At 42.0% G+C, this 20,693-nt stretch overlaps 1 protein-coding gene across 1 annotated transcript in view; it reads right to left on the bottom strand.

Moving 5' to 3' along the window:
• The window catches only part of sugct (succinyl-CoA:glutarate-CoA transferase), a 429,896-nt gene that overhangs the window by 326,693 nt on the left and 82,510 nt on the right, over positions 1-20,693 (bottom strand). The window contains exons 8-9 of the mRNA XM_060824198.1: positions 16,036-16,179; positions 627-722 (exon numbers count right to left, since the gene is read on the bottom strand). Coding sequence (XP_060680181.1) covers positions 627-722; positions 16,036-16,179 — 240 coding nt within the window. The remainder of the gene's footprint in view (positions 1-626; positions 723-16,035; positions 16,180-20,693) is intronic.

Here is a 20,693-nt window from a genome sequence, read left to right as displayed (position 1 = left end):
AAAGAAAAACAAACAAATTATGGTGATTCTGAAAACCCAGAGCAGAACAAAACAGCCAACGGACTGGAAGACCGAGAGCAGAGTGGAACAACCGGCAGACTGGAAATCTGGAGCGGGACATGACAGCCAGCACGCTGATTCATAAACGTTGATCCATTATCTATCAAGAACTAGGATCAACTTTCACATGAGATATATGGAAAATTCCAGAATATTTGCCAAAAATAGGGAGGTGACTTTTACATGAGATTGACTTTACTTGAGTATATACAGTAGTTTATTCCACTAGTGGTAAATGCACAAAATGATTAATAAAACAGATATGGAGACATGAACACATTACAACATGGATGTTGACTGAACAGCTAAGTGATTCCAACATTTTTAGTCAATTGACTATTTGAAAAAGTTTTTTTTTTAAGATTTTGCCCTTAAAGCACTGTTGGAAAAGCCTAAATATCTAACATTGCCATTTTTCACTTTTATCAATCTCTCACGTTACCATCAAGGAACATCCAGCATGAAAGCATTTATATTGATGGTCATAAAGTTTAAAATTCTTGCTTTTATAAATGGTTACTTGAAGAGATTTTGTTTCGCTAAGAGGTAACAAATAAATGACTTGCCTGGTATGGAACAATGCTCTCGTGTGCAGTTCCCCATCGTTTCGCTTCCTTTCTGCCATTAAGATAATTGGCAGCTATGTGGGTAAGACAAGCAACCTGATTGGAACAATGAAAACAACAACCATCAACAAAAATACTTGTATAAAACTCCTATATTCATTATTGAAAATTACTTTCAAATCACTTTACGCAACTGAGCAAAATTGGAGCTCAGAGTTCAGACCACAGCAGGATTGGCTCAGTAGAGGAAGGGTCACTGGATTCGAAACATTAGCTCTGATTTCTCTCTACAGATGCGGACAAACCCGTTGAGTTTTTCCAGCAATTTCTGTTTTAAATTGCCTTGACTTGAAATTAAATATTAAAAAAAAATTTCTGAGTTGATTATTTAATCTTGTTACCAAGGAATTAATGACAGGGCTTTGGTAATCAGAACAAATTAAAGAGAGGGGTAAAAAACAGACTTTGTACGGTTGTCTGCTTCAAATTATTGTTGAAGCCAAGTGGCGCAATGGTAATATCCCTAGCTCTAGGCCAGAAGGCATGGGTTCAAATCTCACCTGCTTGATGAGTGTGTCATAACACATCTGAATCAGTTAGTGAAATACAGTACAAGTACAAATAGGAAATTAGGCAATTGCTTGTGAAAGACAATACTAAGTGGTGAAGGAAAGCAGAAAAACAGAAGGACGCCAAGTGGCCACATGTGGAAGAAAAGATTTGATGAGCCAAATGTTTCTTATTCTACAGGATGTGGTTGTGGTTGATTCTCAATTGCCCTCTGAAATATCCCAGCAAACCATTCAGCCGTATCAAATGCCACAAAGTCTCAAAGAAATGAAACTGGACAGACCACCTGACAACCTAGGTACTGGAAAAGACAACAGCAGAAACAACCTGTCAACCCTGCAAAGTCCTTCTCACTAACATCTGGGGGCTAATGCTAAAATTGGGAGAGCTGGCTCACAGCTGAAAATGTGTTGCTGGTTAAAGCACAGCAGGTCAGGCAGCATCCAAGGAACAGGAAATTCGATGTTTCAGGCCGGAGCCCTTCATCAGGAATGAGGAGAGGGTGCCAGACAGGCTAAGATAAAAGGTAGGGAGGAGGGACTTGGGGGAGGGGCGATGGAGATGTTATAGGTGGAAGGAGGTCAAGGTGAGGGTGATAGGCCGGAGTGGGGTGGGGGCGGAGAGGTCAGGAAGAGGATTGCAGGTTAGGAGGGCGGTGCTGAGTTCAAGGGAATCGACTGAGACAAGGTGGGGGGAGGGGAAATGAGGAAACTGGAGAAATCTGAGTTCATCCCTTGTGGTTGGAGAGTTCCCAGGCGGAAGATGAGGTGCTCTTCCTCCAACCGTCGTGTTGTTATGTTCTGGCGATGGAGGAGTCCAAGGACCTGCATGTCTTCGGTGGAGTGGGAGGGAGAGTTAAAGTGTTGAGCCACGGGGTGGTTGGGTTGGTTGGTCCGGATGTCCCAGAGGTGTTCCCTGAAGCGTTCTGCAAGTAGGCGGCCCGTCTCCCCAATATAGAGGAGGCCACATCGGGTGCAGTGGATGCAATAGATGATGTGTGTGTAGGTGCAGATGAATTTGTGGCGGATATGGAAGGATCCCTTGGGGCCTTGGAGAGAAGTAAGGGAGGAGGTGTGGGCGCAAGTTTTGCATTTCCTGCGGTTGCAGGGGAAGGTGCCGGGAGTGGAGGTTGGGTTGGTGGGGGGTGTGGACCTGACGAGGGAGTCACGAAGGGAGTGGTCTTTGCGGAACGCTGATAGGGGAGGGGAGGGAAATATATCCCTGGTGGTGGGGTCCGTTTGGAGTTGGCGGAAATGACGGCGGATGATACGCTGTATACGGAGGTTGGTGGGGTGGTAGGTGAGAACCAGTGAGGTTCTGTCTTGGTGGCGGTTGGAGGGGTGGGGCTCAAGGGCGGAGGAGCGGGAAGTGGAGGAGATGTGGTGGAGGGCATCGTCGATCACGTCTGGGGAGAATCTGCGGTCCTTGAACTGGCTCACAGACTAGTCAAGCAATAGCCTGACACAGTCATTCTCATAGTAAACAATGCCCCAGAGACCATCACTGGATATATTCTGTCCACCAGCAGGACAGACCCAGCAGAGATGGGAATATAGTGGTACACAATCAAGAGGAGTTACCCTGGGAGTCCTGAACATTGACTTCAGAGCCCCATGAAATATCATGGCAAGGAAACCTCCTGTTCATTACCACATGCCAGCCTCCCCCAGCTGATGAATCACTACTCCTCCATGTTGAAAAAAAACTAACAGTGGTTCGACAGCACCATTTCTTATCAAGCTGGTCAGGCCCTAAAGGACAGAGCTGCTAGACTGGGTCTGCAGCAGATGATAAGGGAACCAGTAAGAGGAAAAAACATACTTGGCCTCATCCTTACTAAACGGCCAGCTGAAGATTTATCTGTTCATGACAATATTGGTAAGAGTGTCAACCACAGTCCTTATGGAGATAAAGTCCCACCTTCACATTGAGAATAACCTCCATAGTGCAACACAACACTATAACTGTGCTAAATGGGACAGACCACGAAAAGATCTATCAACTTAAGACTGAGCATCCAGTGTTGTGGGCCATCAACAGCAGAAGTATATTCCAGCACAGTCTGCAACCTCACAGCCCAGTATATCCCCCACTCAACAATTACCAACAAGCCAGTGAATCAACCCTTGTTCAATGAAAGAATGACACCAGGCATATTTGAAAATGAAGTGTCAACCTGGTGAAGCTACCAAACAGGACTACTTGCATTCCAAACAACATAAGCAGAAAATGATAGACAGAGCCAAGCCAGTCCACAACCAACAGATCAGATCTAATCTCCACAATCCTGTCACATTCAGTCCTGGGTATGGCAGGACTGCACAGTCTGTGGTGGATATTAAACAAGTCATTAGAAGAGGTGGCTCCACAATTATCCTCATTCTCAACAGTGGAAGAGCCCAACACAGTGCAAAAAGAGAAGGCTGAAGCATTCACAGCAATCTTCAGCCAGAAGTGGACGGTGGATGGTATATCTCAGCCTCCTCCAGTGGTCCCTAGCATTACAGATACCAGGCTTCAGCTAATTCGATTCACTCAATATTAAGAAATGGTTGGTGAGACTGGATTCTGAAAAGGCTCTGGGCGCTAACATTTTGACAATAGTACTGAATTGTGCTCCAGAATGTGCCGATCCCCTAGCCAAGTTTTTACAGTACAGTCACAACACTGATACCTACCTGACAATGTGGAAAATTGCCAAGGTATATCCTGTACAGAAAAAGCAGGACAAATCCAACCCAGGTAATTACCGCCAATCAGTAGGTTTTAGTTAAGATTCTTCAGATAATCATAGACGTAGATTCCGAAGTACACTTATAGCCAAAAAAAATCACTAAAAACATTAAAGGAAAAGACTCAAACCAGTCTCAGTGAAAGCAGCCCCATATCCTTGTAGGGAGATAACAGATTCTGGTAACATAATGAATACCCTGGAGGACCGGGCGGGGGACAAGCATGTCTATTCCTTAGCTTAATTGGAAATACATTGAAATTGCTGACTGTAGCAGTACTTTCTTCAGGTTATGGACTATCAATTGTTCAACTGTGTCAAGTAAATTACTGAGGCAAGTTTGAACTGTATAAGATACTGTACCGGAGATCAAGGGATAACTCAACACTGCTAGCCAATAGCAAACATGCGGGTGTGGGCCGGGGCTTGTAAAAAGTTAAAACTAAGTTAAAACTGCATACGTTAAGACATTCCAAAACTTTTTGGGCGCCTTATTGCTCTGGAGAAATGAAACTGTACCAAAGATAAAGCTGCAATAAAGATTAACTGAAGCCACTCTTGACTTGAATTATCATTGGAAAAAATGAGGTTTGACACATGGCAATGCCTTGGTCAGAGTTAACTTGTCAACTAATCAGCACCCTGTTCTCCTGTAGCTTAAATCTCTGATTGTTTGAATTTGGGATTTCTTGTATTTATCATGATGAGTGCAAAACAAAATAGTACAGCAACATGTCTCTCTTTTCAGCAACATAATGTGCTCAGAATTTGCCAAACATAATACTCTTTTTACTAAAACCTGGCTCCAGATTCTGCACAAACACAAGGTAAAATCTCCTGTTAAATCAGAGCAAAGAAGCAGCAATTTGTGACTGGAGCTGGCAACACAGTGCCATTGGCAGGAAATGAGCCATTCTTCATCTGGCTGATTTAATGCTTTTATTTTTCATTAGTTCCAACAAAATGAGTTGATCTTTCCTTGATATGGAAGACCTGTAACCAATAAGCAATTGAAGCCATATAAGTTCATCTTGTCCTGATGTAATTCATTGAATTTAACTAATTTAAACTATGCTCAGAGTAACTACAGTAGCAGCAGGAGAACCATAACAGGATCAGACTTCAATTAACTGCTGGTTACTGAAAATACAGGAATAACACTAAATTACATGTGCACATGTGATGAACCTGCTTCTTTTTTAATAGATATTTTTATTGAAAATTTAACATGTTTTTACAAGCTTACAAATAAAAAAACACAAGTACAAACACGAATATACAATTAAATCTTAAATAAATAATAGCCAAAATCTGTCAAACAAAAAGAAGAGATACAGAGAAAAAAAAGGAAAAAGACAAAACTCAACTAACTACTAATCTAACCTATAACTAAGCAGAGTGTATGATCAAATATCTTAAATTACTCAAGTGGAAAAAAAAGATAACATAGTAATTAAATATTGAAGTACATGCTCGGAATGAATTAAGATCAAATCATAATAAAACCCGTATTCATGCAGGATTCCTCCCCCAAAGGGCCTCAGACCAGCCAGAACCGTTACCTCAACTAGATGAAACCCTTTGACAAAATGGCCGAATTATCTGTATCTATGTAACTCAAGAAGGGCTGCCATATTTTATAGAATAATTCAGTTTTTTTGGAGCACCATATTTGTAAAGAGGTCAAGGGGAATACATCCCATGATTAACCTGTGCCAATTCGGAAGTCCTGGAGGGCCCCCAGCATACCCAGTGTACTAAGATATTTTCCCTTGCACAAAAGGAGAGAATGGAAAATAATTTCCTCCCGTGCACATCCAGAAAAAGCAAGCTCGAGAAGCTCAGGAGAAGAGATACTAGATCTACTCTAATTTCCGTTCCCAAGATCTCTGTCAAGGCATTTGCTACTTTTGTCAAGTATTTGCGGATCTTATGGCATGTCCATAAGCAGTGTGTGAGAGTACCCACCTCTATTTTACATTTGGGACACATTGGAGATGCTGCTGCCCTAAATTTTGCCAATCGTTCCGGTGCTATATGCGTCCTATGGAGTATCTTTAACTGAATGGCCTGTGTTCTGTTACAAATGGAGATGTCATTTTCCCAGATGTCATCCCACATTTCTGCGGAAATTTCCAGCCCCAATTCCTGATCCCATGTTCTAAGCAGACGGTCCATGTCTTCCAACACGTCATTGTGTAATAAATGATAAAGAGTGCTGACCGAGGGTACACCCATTGGCCTCAACATTCTCTATCTGATGTATAAAGGCTATCTTATAGCGTAGTTTTCTCTGTATGTACTCTCGAATTTGGAAGTATCGAAAGAGGTCTCCATTAGGTAGTCCAAATTTCTGATGCAGCTGTTCAAAAGACATCAGGACCCCCTCCTCAAACAAATCTCCTAAACAGGAGATAGCCCTGGACCTCCAGGAATTGAATGTGGCATCTGAGAGCCCCGGTTGAAAACCCCATGCCCCCCCATAGGAGTATAGGGGGATAGTTTATGTGAATTACCCTCGTTTTGCCGCATTATATTCCAGGCTTTAATTGTGTTTAATACTATAGGGTTTTTACAGTGGTCCATAATGATTTTCATCTTATCTAAAAATAAGAGGTTAATAAGAGGACACTTTACTTGAGAAGCCTCGATGTCCAGCCAGATTGATTGCGGGTCAGACGAGACCCAATCAGCTATGTAACTTAACAAAAAAGATGCTGCCTGAATTGCTGTGCTTTTCCAGCACCACTCTAATCTAGACTCTGGTTTCCAGCATCTGCAGTCATTGTCTTTACCTAGCTTAACAGGGAACTCAGCTGATAATTCCTAAAGTCTGGAAAATCCAGCCCACCCCTTGCCTGTGGAAGCTGTAGCTTCTTTAACTTAATGAGGGGCCATCTATGATTCCAGATGAAAGAACCCAGCCAACCATACAATTTGCACAGTGCCGGCCTCAGCAGCATCACCAGGGGCATTCTCATAGGGTATAAGAAATGGGGCAAGACATCCATTTTAATTACAGCTATTCTACCTAGCCAGGAAATTGGAAGATCCCCCCAACATTGAAGGTCCTGCTTTCTCCTTTCCAGCAGATGCACAAAATTGACTTTGTATAGCTGGCCAAAAACTGGGATGTTAAAAATACCTAAATATAAGAAACCCTCCAGAGACCTCCGAAAGGGAAAGTGAGATCTGTCCAATAAGTGGGACATACTAGCGAGGCCACCCATTGGCATGGCCTCCGATTTTGAGAAATTAATTTTGTAGCCTGAGAATGCACTAAATATATTAATGACTTGGATTAAGCAAGGCACGGACATCAGAGGATTACTAAGAAAAAGGAGAATGTCTGCATAAAGGGTAACTTTATGTTTACCTGTACCAACCCTCGGGGCCATTATATTAGAGTCAGCCTGTATAGCTGCTGCTAGTGGCTCAATTATTAGTGTGAAATAGCAGCGATGAGAGAGGACATCCCTGACGGCAGCCCCTATCCACACTGAAGCTATCCGAGCCTAATCCATTGGTGATCACAAAAGCTTTGGGATCATTATACAATGTTGAGACCCATTTAGCAAATACCTTTCCAATGCCAAACCTTTCCAATGTATAGAACAGGTATGACCATTCAACCCTGTCGAATGCCTTCTCTGCGCCCAATGAAACTAGTATTCCCAGTATTTTTCCCTGATGACAGACTTGAATCACATTCAAAACCCTTCTAATATTATTAGATGATCTACGGCCCTTGATAAACCGCGTCTGATCCTCTTTTATGATATATGGCAATACCCTCTCCAGCCTCAATGCTAATGTTTTAGAAAAAATTTTAAAATCTACATTTAGCAAGGATGTTGGTCTGTGTGATGCGCAATCTTCTAGGTCCTTTCCTTTTTTGAGAAGGAGGGAGATATTCACCTCTTTCAGCGAAGGTGGGAGGCAGCCCTGACTATATGAGTAGTTGTACATGTCCATAAGTGGACCAGCGAATACTCCTATAAACTCTTTGTAGAATTCAACCTGAAATCCATCTGGGCCAGGTACCTTACCGCTCTGAAGCTGCCTGATTGCATCAAGTATTTCCTGGGTTGTTAGGGGAGCATACAGGACTGATACATGTTCCGGGGTTAAGTCCGGAAAGGCCAGGCTTTTAAAAAAGGACTGCATCCTCCTGGCTCTATCTTAACAATCCTGAGATTTACACAAATCAGAATAAAACTTTCTGAAGATTGTGTTGATCCTTTTATGATCGTGAGTCAGAGTACCAGCACTTTCCCTGATGGACTTAATAGCTTGAGGGGCCATTGTTTCCCTTGCAATAATTGCAAAGTATCTACCAGGTTTATCACCAAATTCATATAATCTTTGCTTTGCAAATAATATTTCCCTCTTTGCAGTTTGGGTTAGCGTGGTATTCAAGGCTGTCCTAAGGGCCATAATCCTTTGTAATTTAGCAATAGAAGGTCTAGCAACATACGCTGTTTCAGCTGCCTTAAAGCAAGCCTCAAGTAGTTGCTGTTGTTCTCCCTTTAGTTTTTTCTGGGTTGCCGAGTATGAAATGATCAGGCCTCGCGCATAAGCCTGAATGGTCTCCCACATCATTGATGGGTTAGTAGCCGTACCTGAATTAATTTTCAAAGAAGTTTTAAATTCTTGAGAAAAATATTTTACAAATTTACTATCCTTCATTAAGAAGGAATCCATACGCCAATGTCGGGCCAATGCCTCATTGTTCCTAGCCTTGATTTCTGTATACACAGCAGCATGATCGTAAATTATTACATTATCTATTTTGCAGGATGATATGGAATTCAAAAAGGTTGAGGGGGCAAAAAACATGTCAGTTCTAGTGTGACATTAATATGGATTAGAGTAAAAAGAGAAATCTCTGCCTTGCGGGCGGAGGCACCTCTACACATCTACTAATCCTAAGTCTTTCAAATCCGCCAATTGCCTGGACCTTGGGGATACATCCGCAGTACTCTTGGTATTTTGTCTATCTCTGGGTCCATAATGCAAATAAAGTCTCCCCCCATAATTGTATGACGAGCCCAGAGAGCCATCAGTTTGGAGAAAGCTTCCATTATAAATTTGAAAGGATGCGCCGGGGGACAATACAGATTCAAACTCACATATTCCTCTCCATTTATGAGGGCTTTAATCAGTATATATCATCCAGATTCATCTTTTATCTAACTTACGATTTTGAAAGGGATAAGAATGACTACTCCCCTACTTTTTGAGCTGAAAGAAGAAAAGAAGGCCTGATCAAATCCACCCTATTGTAATTTTAAGAGTTCTTCATCCAGTAAATGTGTCTCCTGTCGGAGAGCTATATCAACCCTTTCTTTTTGAGGTATGATAGTATTTTCTTCCTTTTGACTGGTGAATTACTCCCCTTGACATTCCAGGTGCACCACTTAATCGAATGACTAACCATAATTGTCCAGGCAAGTCCAAGTTCCCTGGGGTAGAAACCCCATCCAAAACACCCCAAGCACAGACCGTAGAAAATTCACAAAAATTGAGATTCTTTAATATACTCACACCAATATAATAAAAAACTATTTCTAAATAGAAAAAATATAAAACATATTTAAACGGAGATTGTCCCCCTTGCTTTCGGGGGCATCATATCCTCTCCCAACCAGTGCCCCACCCTCGACCCAGGCACCCCATAATAAAATAAAGAAAATTCAAGTATACCGTAAAGCTACAGTGAGTACCCTACCCCGCTTCCTCTCCCCCACCCCCCCCACCCCACACCAACACCTAGGTGTATTTGGTAATGTTAATACCACGAATAAACATATAAAACTACAAAATTACAATCTCAGCAGATAATAATTAAGTATGGTCATACAAAATAACAGGGGGAAACCCCACTCTAAAAGAAAGAAATAAGATAGAACAAGGCAGACACCCCTCCTCACTTGAATCAATTAGACCACTCAGCCTATATATATATTAAAAAAAGAGAAAATCGCAAAGTGGAGAACAAATAAGCCCCCCTCCCTACCCCCCTGGAGATAATATTAAGCAATAAAGGTAATAAGAGAAAATAAAGGGTAAACGGAGGGGGGAGAACAGCATCATTCACCACATGAATTAACTCTTAGACTCTATTTAAGAGAGTTCAAAATTTCCTTGGCCTTCACCGGCGATCCAAAATTATAGACCGACCCTTCGTGGCTAAAACGTAGCGTCGCTGGGTAGCGCAGGGAATATTGCATGTTTAAATCCCTTAGATGATTCTTCAATTCATCAAACGCCCTCCTCTTGTAGACCAAAGCTGGGGAAAAATCCTGAAACAGCATAATCTTAGATCCTTTCTAAGTCATGGCTTGGGGATCTTTCCCGAGATTTCCTGAGGCTTCCAGGAGCATTTGATTCTCTCTGTAGCACTGAAGCCGGAACAGGACCGGGCGGGGGTGCTGGTCCAACCCAGGTCTGCGTATTGCAACCCGGTGGGCCCATTCTACCCTTATCTGGCCTGATCCAGTCTCCACTTCAGCATCTGAGGGAGCCACTGCTCCAAAACACTGCAAGCTGGCCTTCCTCTTCCCGTTCGGGAAGGCCCAGTAAACAAATATTTTTTCAACGTGTCATCGATGTGATCTTCTAAGGTCCGACCTACGGCTGATTCTGCAGCAGCCTCTGAGGTCATGGCCTTTAGCTCCGCATCTCCGACTCGATGTTCGATTTTTTTTCTATGTCTCGGCCGTGCTTTTGCAGTGCGACCGACAACGATTCCCACCTGCTCCTGGACTCTTCTATGAAGGCATTGATCTTCTCTTTGAGGTTGGAAATCACTGCAACAAGGCTCGCCACTGTAGGTAAGTCCCTCTGCGTGGCTGCGGATGCCTCTGCTGCAGCTGGGGAGGGTGGGGGAGGGATTCCTGCGTGCTGCGAGCTGCGGGTATTCTTTCCTTTAGTCATTTTAACCAAGCACCAAACTACTCAAGTTTGGTGCAAAATGACTAGCTATATGAAATAAAAGTTATTTTAAATGATTTGGCAGGTGTGGTGGAGGTGGGCAGCCTGAGTCTTGGACAGACCACTACAGTCTCAGACTTGCTGGGTCGTCGCCATCTTGGATCTCCCATGATGAACTTTCTTAATAGGTACAATTGCTGGAAACTTGGTGTGTCAATGGAAGTTTTGTAAGGAAAAGTCATTTGCAGCAAAGTAAAACAGCACAAAAGATCATAAATAAAGCAGTCATAAGATAGTTATAGAACGACATACTTTTAGAATTCTGCAATATTCTAACAGCATTTCATTAAATTTCTGGTTTTACAGACATCTAAACAAAATTAAGCAGTAACTCCCAAGCTTTAGTTTCAACTCTAAACTTGGATACATATTTCAATTTCTTCAACAAATCACTGACATACAAAAACTAAGTCCCAATTAGAGTGCCCTGGCGAACACCATTTGTCTCTCCCTGCCAACTGAATAACACCTTCTTTTTAATTTTCTTTTGTCTCCTCAATCAAGGTGATATCAAGCATCCAAATAAACAGACAAATTTTAAATATTGCTCCCATCTCCAAAATGGAAAGACAAAAAAGGCTATGTATTTCTAAGTTTTGAAAAATTTCACATAAAAGAGGTTAGAATATGCAGGGTGCGTTCTGTCAAAGCATCTGTATTACAGAATTGCAGCCTTTAATTTGTTATGGTTCCTTTGAGCATGATCCATGACAGGACCGCAGAGAATGAGTCTTCAACTTCACAGTGACAGTGAACATTTCAGCAGAACAGAAAGCACAGAACAGGCACACATAAGATAATGTTAAACTGCATGTTGTACCTGTCACAAAAGGGAATGTGGCAAAATGCACACAATTATCAGAATGAACTCTACAATAACATTTTCTTGTACACATTTCAGTGGAGAAACACCCAGGAATCATATGTTCTAATTTTGTGGCCAGGAATTGACTCAGAATTGCTCATCCTCTTCCTGCACCATATGAATGCACTTCCAGCGTATTTGCAGCTGAATTATGAGGCCAGCAGAACAGGAGCAAGTTTAAGGAAGGTAATAATAGGCCAAACTGCTGTTCAGCTAGCGTAAAGAAAGTAACATTGCAACAAAGGTTTCTCACCAAGGAAACTGTAACAAAACAAAAATGATTGATGAACTGTGAATTTGAACATTACCTGAATCGCAGCACTTGGCAGTAGAGGGAACAATGTGCCTGAATTACTCACTATGCAAGAAGTTTGTGGTTAGCACAAGTTTTATTTTTCACAAATCAAAATATCAGCCTGTCATGGTCTATAATATATAGCTGTAAGCATGAACAGCATGAGCCCATTGTTAATCTCTGTGTATTTACTGCTAGATTTACTGGGACAATATGACATAGATAAACATAAGCACATTACTGGAAAGGGAAGAAAAGTCTCAGAAAACAAAATAACAATAGGCTAACATTAGGTAGTGCAATTTATTGAGGGGATTCCTAGCTGTACAACACAGCACAGTATTTCAAAATTCAAAGACTGAATTAAAATTGAAGATTGCAGACAGCAGTTAAAGGTCATTGCAAATGTAAACATATATGTTATGGTAATTATTTATATCATTTTAAAGATTTGTGTTTCTACTGTATATATTATCCAGCTGCACTTTCTTAAGTCCTTGTCAAAAGTAGAAAAGATAACATGTAAGCATGCATAAACTGGTACAAGTAATATAAACCATAATTTTCTGATAGCAATACAATCAATGCTGCCAAAAATTTACATATATTTCAAAGTTTCTTTGCCCTCTGCAAATAAAAAAAGTCCATAAATTTAAGCACTTCAAGTAGAATCGGAAGACTAGTTAAGTTTCTTGTCCATTTAGCTCTTTTATTTGGTCTAATTTAATCTTTTCTTGAAACCAGAGGCTACACTTTTGAATCTGGGGAAACATAGCTCAGAAATAAGAAGAGTGCAAAATAAAATGTCTGTATTGGGATTAGAGATGGAGGGTGTTGTTGAATTATATTTTTTAATTACTTTCTGTAGTAGAATGGTACTTATTTTACAAAAGTATTTATAACTATCTTTTAAATGTTACAGGTTTTAAAACTAAATGGTAATATTCTCAGAGTCTAAGCTTGTGATCGAAGTCCTGGTTGTAATTAAACACAGGAAGGATATTGAAAACTTCCTAGAAGCATGAAAACCACAACAGAAGAAGTAAACGAAAAATCATAATTGAAACCACATCCAAAACCCACATCCTTATTATTTACCAGTAGCATCCAAAGGACATTGTTGAGATGCAAAAAGCTCAAGGGTCCTGACTTTTTATAACTTGAAATCATCCAGTTCCAAAACATGAAAGACGATAACATCTGTCTAAGGTTAAAAGTTTACAGTGTGCTATACACTAAAGCAGCTTTTGGTACAGAAACTCAAACAGGCCGTTACTCAACTCCATGTGCATGACGCTGTAAAAAAATCTATTTTCTTTTTTGGCGCTGACAAAATGTTTTGCATTCACATAGCAGCTCTTATGACCTCAGAACCAATTACAAATACAGTCTGCTGTATTGCAGGTAATTTGGAAGGTTTAGCACGAGTGCCTTGCTTTTATATTCAACACTTTCTTCGCACAACCAAACATCTCACACACTTTCATAGCCAAGTTAACAATTGCTTTGCCACTTCCAAAAATCTTTAACATTCACCTCCACGTAACTACTTAAAAACATTTCTCACCTCACCTCAAGGTCTTGTACTAATTACCTCAAATCAGTGCCCTTGGTTTATAGTCTGATATCCATTAAAAATAACTTCTCTTGATTTATTAATCCTCATGATTTTAAGTACCATTCTTAAATTTCACTTAATCTTCCCTGCTCCAAGCAGAATATTCCCATCTTTTCTATTTCTTTGCACGCTTGAAATCCCTAATTTCTGTTCTCATACTGACAATTCCCCTCAGTATTGACCCTCCTCTAAGAGTTTAACATCCTTTTCGATGCAATACTCCAGCTGAGACCAATGAAATTGAAAAGATAAACATAACCTCCTTGCTTGAAATCTCATTTCAGTAAAACCACAGAACTTTTATCCTTCAACATACTTCACCCCTTTGTAGCTTTTGGAACATTGCTCTTTTGTCACTTCACCCGACAAAGCAGCAATGTTCCACAAGCTTGTGATTTCAAACAAACCTGTGTGACTATAACCTGGTGATGTCTGACTTCTAACCTGGTCCACCCTAGTCCAAAACCAGTATCTCCTCATCACCTCTTTATAAACACAGCCACTCGTAGACTGTACATCCTACCTCGCATCATCTATCTTGTTGTGGATTTTTGCATATGTAAAACATATCTTCATTTAATAATCCACGAATCCATCTGACACAAGGACAATAGTTCAACACAAATTCATGCAGTAAATCTGGTCACATCAAGCACTTTATGACCAACAATATCAGCGACTACATCAACCTTTGCAATGGTTTCTAATTCTAGTTAACCATCTTCCTTGAAAAAAAATGTTGTTATATTCAAGTACAAATCGAGAGCATGAACCAGATAGAATAATTAAGAAATTAGATTAAAAATAAATTAAATACCATGACTATTTAAGTGTGAACTTGTTCAATTTCAATACAAAAATAAATAAGTATAATGCATTATAGATGTTCCTTAAATACTTGCATTTATATCCCTTTCATGATCTTGATCACTTAGATATTTTCTGAAATGTAATTATTGTAGTGCAACGTTCTGGATCAGCAATAAACTAATGATGTGATAATGTAATAATAATGTAATTAACTAGTAATGTAATCAACTATTTCAGTGGTGTTCATTGAGGAACAAATATTGGTCAGGAGATTGGTAGAACTCCAGGTCAACCAAAGGTCCCGTGGAACCTTTTGCATCCACCTGAGATGACTGATTAGGCCTTTGTTTAGCACCTCATGAGAAAGACAATACCTTCATTGGTGCAGCATTTGCCTCTGCACAGTACTGAACTGTCGTTGCTGATTAAGTTGCCATGTCTCTGGAGAAGACCTGAAACCACAGCTTCTGACGACATCATTTCAAAACTGTTATATGTAAGTACTACAAAGTCATAGGCTTTGAAAAATCTATAAATCATTGGGAACATGTAAGCAACCAATGTGACTTATTTTAACGTATTTCCATTTTATCAAATTCCCTCCATTGTCTCACCTGAACAACACATCATTATATTTAAAAGAACAGCACACTTGAGACAAGGGATATGGAAGACAAAGACACAGAATCACTCCAGTGTGGAAACAGGCCATTTGGCCCAACAAAGTCCACAGTGACCCTCCAGACAGTATCCCACCCTGACCTATTCCCCTACCCCTATTACTCTACATTTTGCTTAACTAATGCACCTAGTCTATGCATTGCTGAACACTAAGGGCAATTTAGCATGACCATTTCACCTAACCTGCACATCTTTGGGCTATGGGAGGAAACCAGAGTACCTGGAGGAAACCCACACAGACACGGGGAGAATGTGCAAACTCCACTGCAACTCCAAACTGCTGGAATTGAACTTGGGTCCCTGGCACTGTGAGGTAGCGGTGCTTACCACTGAGCCACCGTGCCACACCAATGTAAATAAATATTTCCTCTGGTGGAAATGTTTTAAGGGTTGCTGTTTTTGATCTTTGAAGACAAATGCCGTAAATTACAACAACTTCCCTGAGCTCCACTCACGTGATGTACAAAGTCTGCTGGCTGACTTGCAGCCAACTTCACAGGTTTTGCCAATATCTACTTTGCGCTAAACCAGAAATGGAGCAAAAAAACCTAAAGGAGAACATCTATATTGAAAATCTGATTCAAAATAAGAGAGACTTAAATACAAACCAGCAACAAGAAGAAGAATTCAGAACGTTGAAGCCCACTACAGCAAAATCAAAACACCTTCACACAGTTCAACATTCATACACACAATCTCACACAACACTACATGAATCAACATGGCGTTACTAGGTGCTGACTATAATCCTAACTGTATGGATAATCCACACTATGCAAAACAACACTTCTGCTCAGAAAATTTTATTTCAATGTTAAGGAACACAGCAACTTCTCTTCATACCTGGGATGAAAGCAGATTGCAATCAATATGTAGACCTTTTCCAGTCTTCTCTTTCTGCAGCAATCCTGCCATTATAGCTCCATGGCTATACAAGCCTGTGGCTAGATCAGTCATAGCCACTCCAGGTCTTACAGGATCGCCATCCTAATGAAAAAGATGTACATAAATTAAACCAAATACTTATACTTATGATGAGGTGAAATCTATCAGTTGCTGCTTGTTTCTTTATATAGTTGACATAGTTAAGGGAGAATCATTAGCTAAAATATAAAAAAGTTGCCATAAAAATGGTCTGCAAGTGTCAACTATCATAATCAATCAGTCTTCTTGTACTTGTTAGAAGGAAACTGGTTCGCATTTCATTAAACATCGTGGATTTAGGCATCATGTAAAAGATCTTAAAAACTTCCTTTAACATAATTAATTCAAAGTAAATTCTCTGGATCAATGTTGATTGTCAGTATATTGAAACTAAAATATTATCTCAATGAATAAAAACAAACTTTTGGGCAATTCTGACGAATCTTTTGTTTCTTGATTTCATCTCCGTGTTTTTTAACCTACTCTCTCCTTTCCATTCTTTGTGTTTTGACAGTCCTTGTTGCAGTTTCACATTATCTTGCTGGCCTCTTGGGATTTGGAGGCAGAGTCTGGTGCATTCATGAGGCTACACATAACCTACATCCAGGTGCCCCACTCACTGCCATACTACCTGCACAACACAGTTGACTACAGAAGACGGCGGTTGGAAGGAGGGCACAATATTAAGTCTATAGGAGACAAAGATGTTGAGGCAATGCAAGAATTTAGAGAGCAAGGCAGAAGAGGAAGATATTGGGAAATCTCCTTTAAGATAATCAGCTGCAGAGGTGTCCCCATACCTCATCTTCATGTTTTCACACTTTCAGAGGAAAGATTCTGAACAACCATGACCAGACCAGCAAGATGTTTAGATTTGAGTGATACTGGAAAAGCACAGCAGGTTAGGCAGCATCCAAGGAGCAGGAAAATCAATGTTTCGGGCAAAATCTCTTCATCAGGAATAGAGGCAGGTTGCCTCCAGGGTAGAGAGATAAGTGGTGGTGGTGAGGGGCTGGGGAGAAGGTAGCAAAGAGTACAATGGGTGAATGGGGGTGGGGACGGAGATGATAGGCCAGAGGGGAGGGTGAAGTGGATAGGTGGGAAGAAAGATAGGCAGGTCGGACAGGTCATGAGGACAGAGCTGAGCTGGAAGGTTGGAACTAGATGGTCCAGGTGAATTTAAGGTTGGGGTGGAATGTGTTGGTGAAGTTGACGAATTGCTCAACCTCCTCACGGGAGCAAGGGGTGGTACCAATGCAGTCATCAACACAGTGGAGGAAGAGGTGGGGAGTGGTGCTGGTGTAACTACAGAAAATGGACTGTTCTACATAGCTGACAAAGAGATAGGCATAGCTGGGGCCCATACGGGTGCCCATAGCTACCCCTTTGGTCTGGAGGCAGTGGGAGGATTTGAAGGAGAAATTGTTAAGGGTGAGGACCAGTTCGGCCAAACAATTGAGTATGTCAGTGGAAGGGTACTGTTGGGGACATCGGGAGAGGAAGGACCGAAGGGCTTGGAGGCCCTGGTCATGGCAGATGGAGATGTAGAGGGATTGGATGTCCATGGCGAAGATGAGACGCTGCTGCAGGCCAGGGAAACAGAAGTCTTGGAGGAGGTGGAGGGCGTGGGTGGTGTCTCGAACATATGTGGGGAGTTCTTGGACTGGGGGGATAGGACAGTATTGAGGTAGGCGGAGATGAGCTCAGTTGGGCAGAAGCATGCTGAGACAGTGTCAACCGGGGTGGTCAGGCTTGTGGATCTTGGGAAGGAGGTAGAATCGGGCGGTGTGGGATTCCCGGACTACGAGGTTGGAAGCTGTGGGTGGGAGATCTCCTGAGGTGATGAGGTTCTGTATGGTCTGGGAGATGATGGTTGGGTGATATGGTGGGGGGGCTGTGTTAAGGAGACAGTAAGAGCAGGTGTCTTCGTGTTGGCGTCTGGCTTCAGCAGTGTAGAGGTCAGTGCACCAGACTACCACTGCACCCCTTTTATCCACTGGCTTGATGGTGAGGTTGGGATTGGAGCAGAGTGGAGAGCTGCGCATTGCGAGGGTGAGAGGTCGGATTGCGGGAGGGTGTTAGACAGTTTGAGGCGGTTAATGTCTTCTTGGCAGCAGTTGGAAATGAAGAGATCGAGGGCGGGTAATCGGCCAGCACGGGGTGTCTAGGTGGATGGAGTGTGTTGGAGGCAAGTGAAGGGGTCCTTGGAAAGTGGGCATGAGTCCTGACTGTAAAAGCAAGCTCGGAGGCAGCGGAAGAAGTGTTCAACGTCCCAGCGTGTATTAAATTCATTGATGCATGGACGGAGGTGGACAAAGGTAAAGCCTTTGCTGAGGACTGATCATTCGTCCTCAGTGAGGGGGAGGTCTGGAGGGATGGTGAAAACTCAGCAGGGCTGGGAGCGAAGACTTCGGATAGGTGAGGAGCTGGGAGTCGGGGTGGAGCATGTAACTGGAGTGGACCTGGTGGTAGGGGGAGTGGGAGTGGAGGCATGAGTTCCCCTCAGGGTTCTGGGGGGGCAGGGATGGTGATAGTGGGATCTGTGGGGAGGGCATGTCAGCAGAATGCAGGTGAGTGGCATTGTTGGTCGGGGGGCCGCAGTGGTGGCGAACACGGCAGTGGGGGGGGGGGGGGGGGGGGGGGCGGAAGTCGCTGAGCGTGTGACATCAGCGATGTCGTGGGGGCGGAAGTGATGTCATGTGTGGTGCAGATCCTAGCTTCCTCCATCGCTGCTCTCTCGCCACCCGATGTCTGGAGGAAGAACGCCTCATCTTCCGCCTCAGAACACTTCAACCCCAGGGTATCAATATCGACTTCACCAGTTTCCTCATTTCCCCTCCCCCTATCTTACCCCAGTTCCAACCTTCCCGGTCAGCAAAGTCCTCATAACCTGTCCTATCTACAAATCTTCCTTCCCCCCATCCACTCCAATTTCCCCTCTGACCCATCACCTTCATCCCCACCCCCATCCACCCATTGTACTCTTTGCTACCTTCCCCCACCCTCCTCTCTGGCCTATCATTCACCATTTTACTCTTTGCTACCTTCTCCCCAGCAACCCCCTGCTGTCACCCCCACCCCCACTTACCTCTATCCTGGAGGCTCCCTGCCTCCATTTCTGATGAAGGGTTTTTGCCCGAAACGTCGATTTTCCTGCTCTTTGGATGCTGCCTGACCTGCTGTGCTTTTCCAGCACCACTCTAATCTAAACTCTGGTTTCCAGCATCTGCAGTCCTCACTTCAGACCAGAAAGATCCCAGATAAAAGAAAAGAATCTCTAGTACTTCTTTAAGAAATAGTGGGTCAAAAGTAATATAATTCTTATATCTACAGGTCATGTCAGAAATACTATCCAACAGGAAGGGCAAATTAAATCTGATCCATAAGCAAGCCATTCTTGGATGGATTACAGTAAACTTTTCCTGTTCGTAACAACAATGCTTAAGATCTTCATAAAACACGCTTGAATAGCACCAGCTGCTTACTACACTGTGGAAGCATGTGTGCTGATGTAACCTAAAGAACACAAAGACAGTGTTATGAGGAGGAATATCAAAGTGCAATCACAGGTAGATAGGACAATTTGATATGCTTTCCTTTATTGGTCAGAGCAATGAGTAAAGGAGTTGGGAGGTCATGTTGTGACTGTACAGGACATTCATTTGGCCACTTCTGGAATATTGTGTGCAATTCTGTTCTCCCTTCTATACGAAGGATGTTGTGAAACTTGAGATGGTTCAGAAAATATTTACAAGGATGTTGCAGGTTTGGAGGGTTTGAGTTATAGAGAGATGCTGTTTTCCTTGGAGCATCAGAGGTTGAGAGGTGACGTTATAGAAATCTGTAAAATTATGGGGGACATAGATAGGGCAAACAAACAAGATTTTTTACCTGTGATGGGGGAATCCAGAGCTACAGGACATAGCTTTAGGGTGAGAGGGGCAAAATTTAAAAGGGACCTAAGGGGCAATGTTTTCATGCATGGTGTGTGCATGGAATGAGTTGCCAGAAGAAGTGGTGGAGGCTGATACAATTTTAACATTTAAAAGGCATCTGGGTAACTATATGAATAGAAAGGGTTTACAGAAGTATGGGCCAAGTGCTGGTAAATGGGACAATTAATTTAGGATATCTGGTCGGCATGGACAAGTTGGACCAAAGGGTCTATTTCCATGCTGCAGATCTCTATGACTCTATCAGAGCCACACCTAAGATGGCAAGGAAAAGTAAAGACCATTCTGTTCATTTAGCTTGCTCTATTCTTGAATCCAATTGTGGGTTGTCCTCACTGGTATAGCACCCTCAACATATGAATCAATATGCACCTTTTTCTTTGACTGTATCAAAGATAATTACATCTACTATATTAAACTAAGAGGTCATTTCATCACTTAATGCGATGGAGAGTAGAGACTTTTAAAGTGATACTCACCTTGAATTTTGCTACAAGATATCATTCTACTAATTATTTCTTTAGCCTGAAGTTATAGTTTTGCTCTATTATTCAACAGTTTCACTTCTGCAATTCCTTTCACAGCTTCTAAAACCCAGATTATACAGTCCATCTCAACACTTAT

Source organism: Hemiscyllium ocellatum, chromosome 4, assembly GCF_020745735.1.
Source record: "Hemiscyllium ocellatum isolate sHemOce1 chromosome 4, sHemOce1.pat.X.cur, whole genome shotgun sequence".
Lineage (NCBI taxonomy): Eukaryota > Metazoa > Chordata > Chondrichthyes > Orectolobiformes > Hemiscylliidae > Hemiscyllium > Hemiscyllium ocellatum.
Note: the sequence above shows the minus strand (reverse complement) of the source record. Positions and strands in the feature narration are given on the sequence as shown.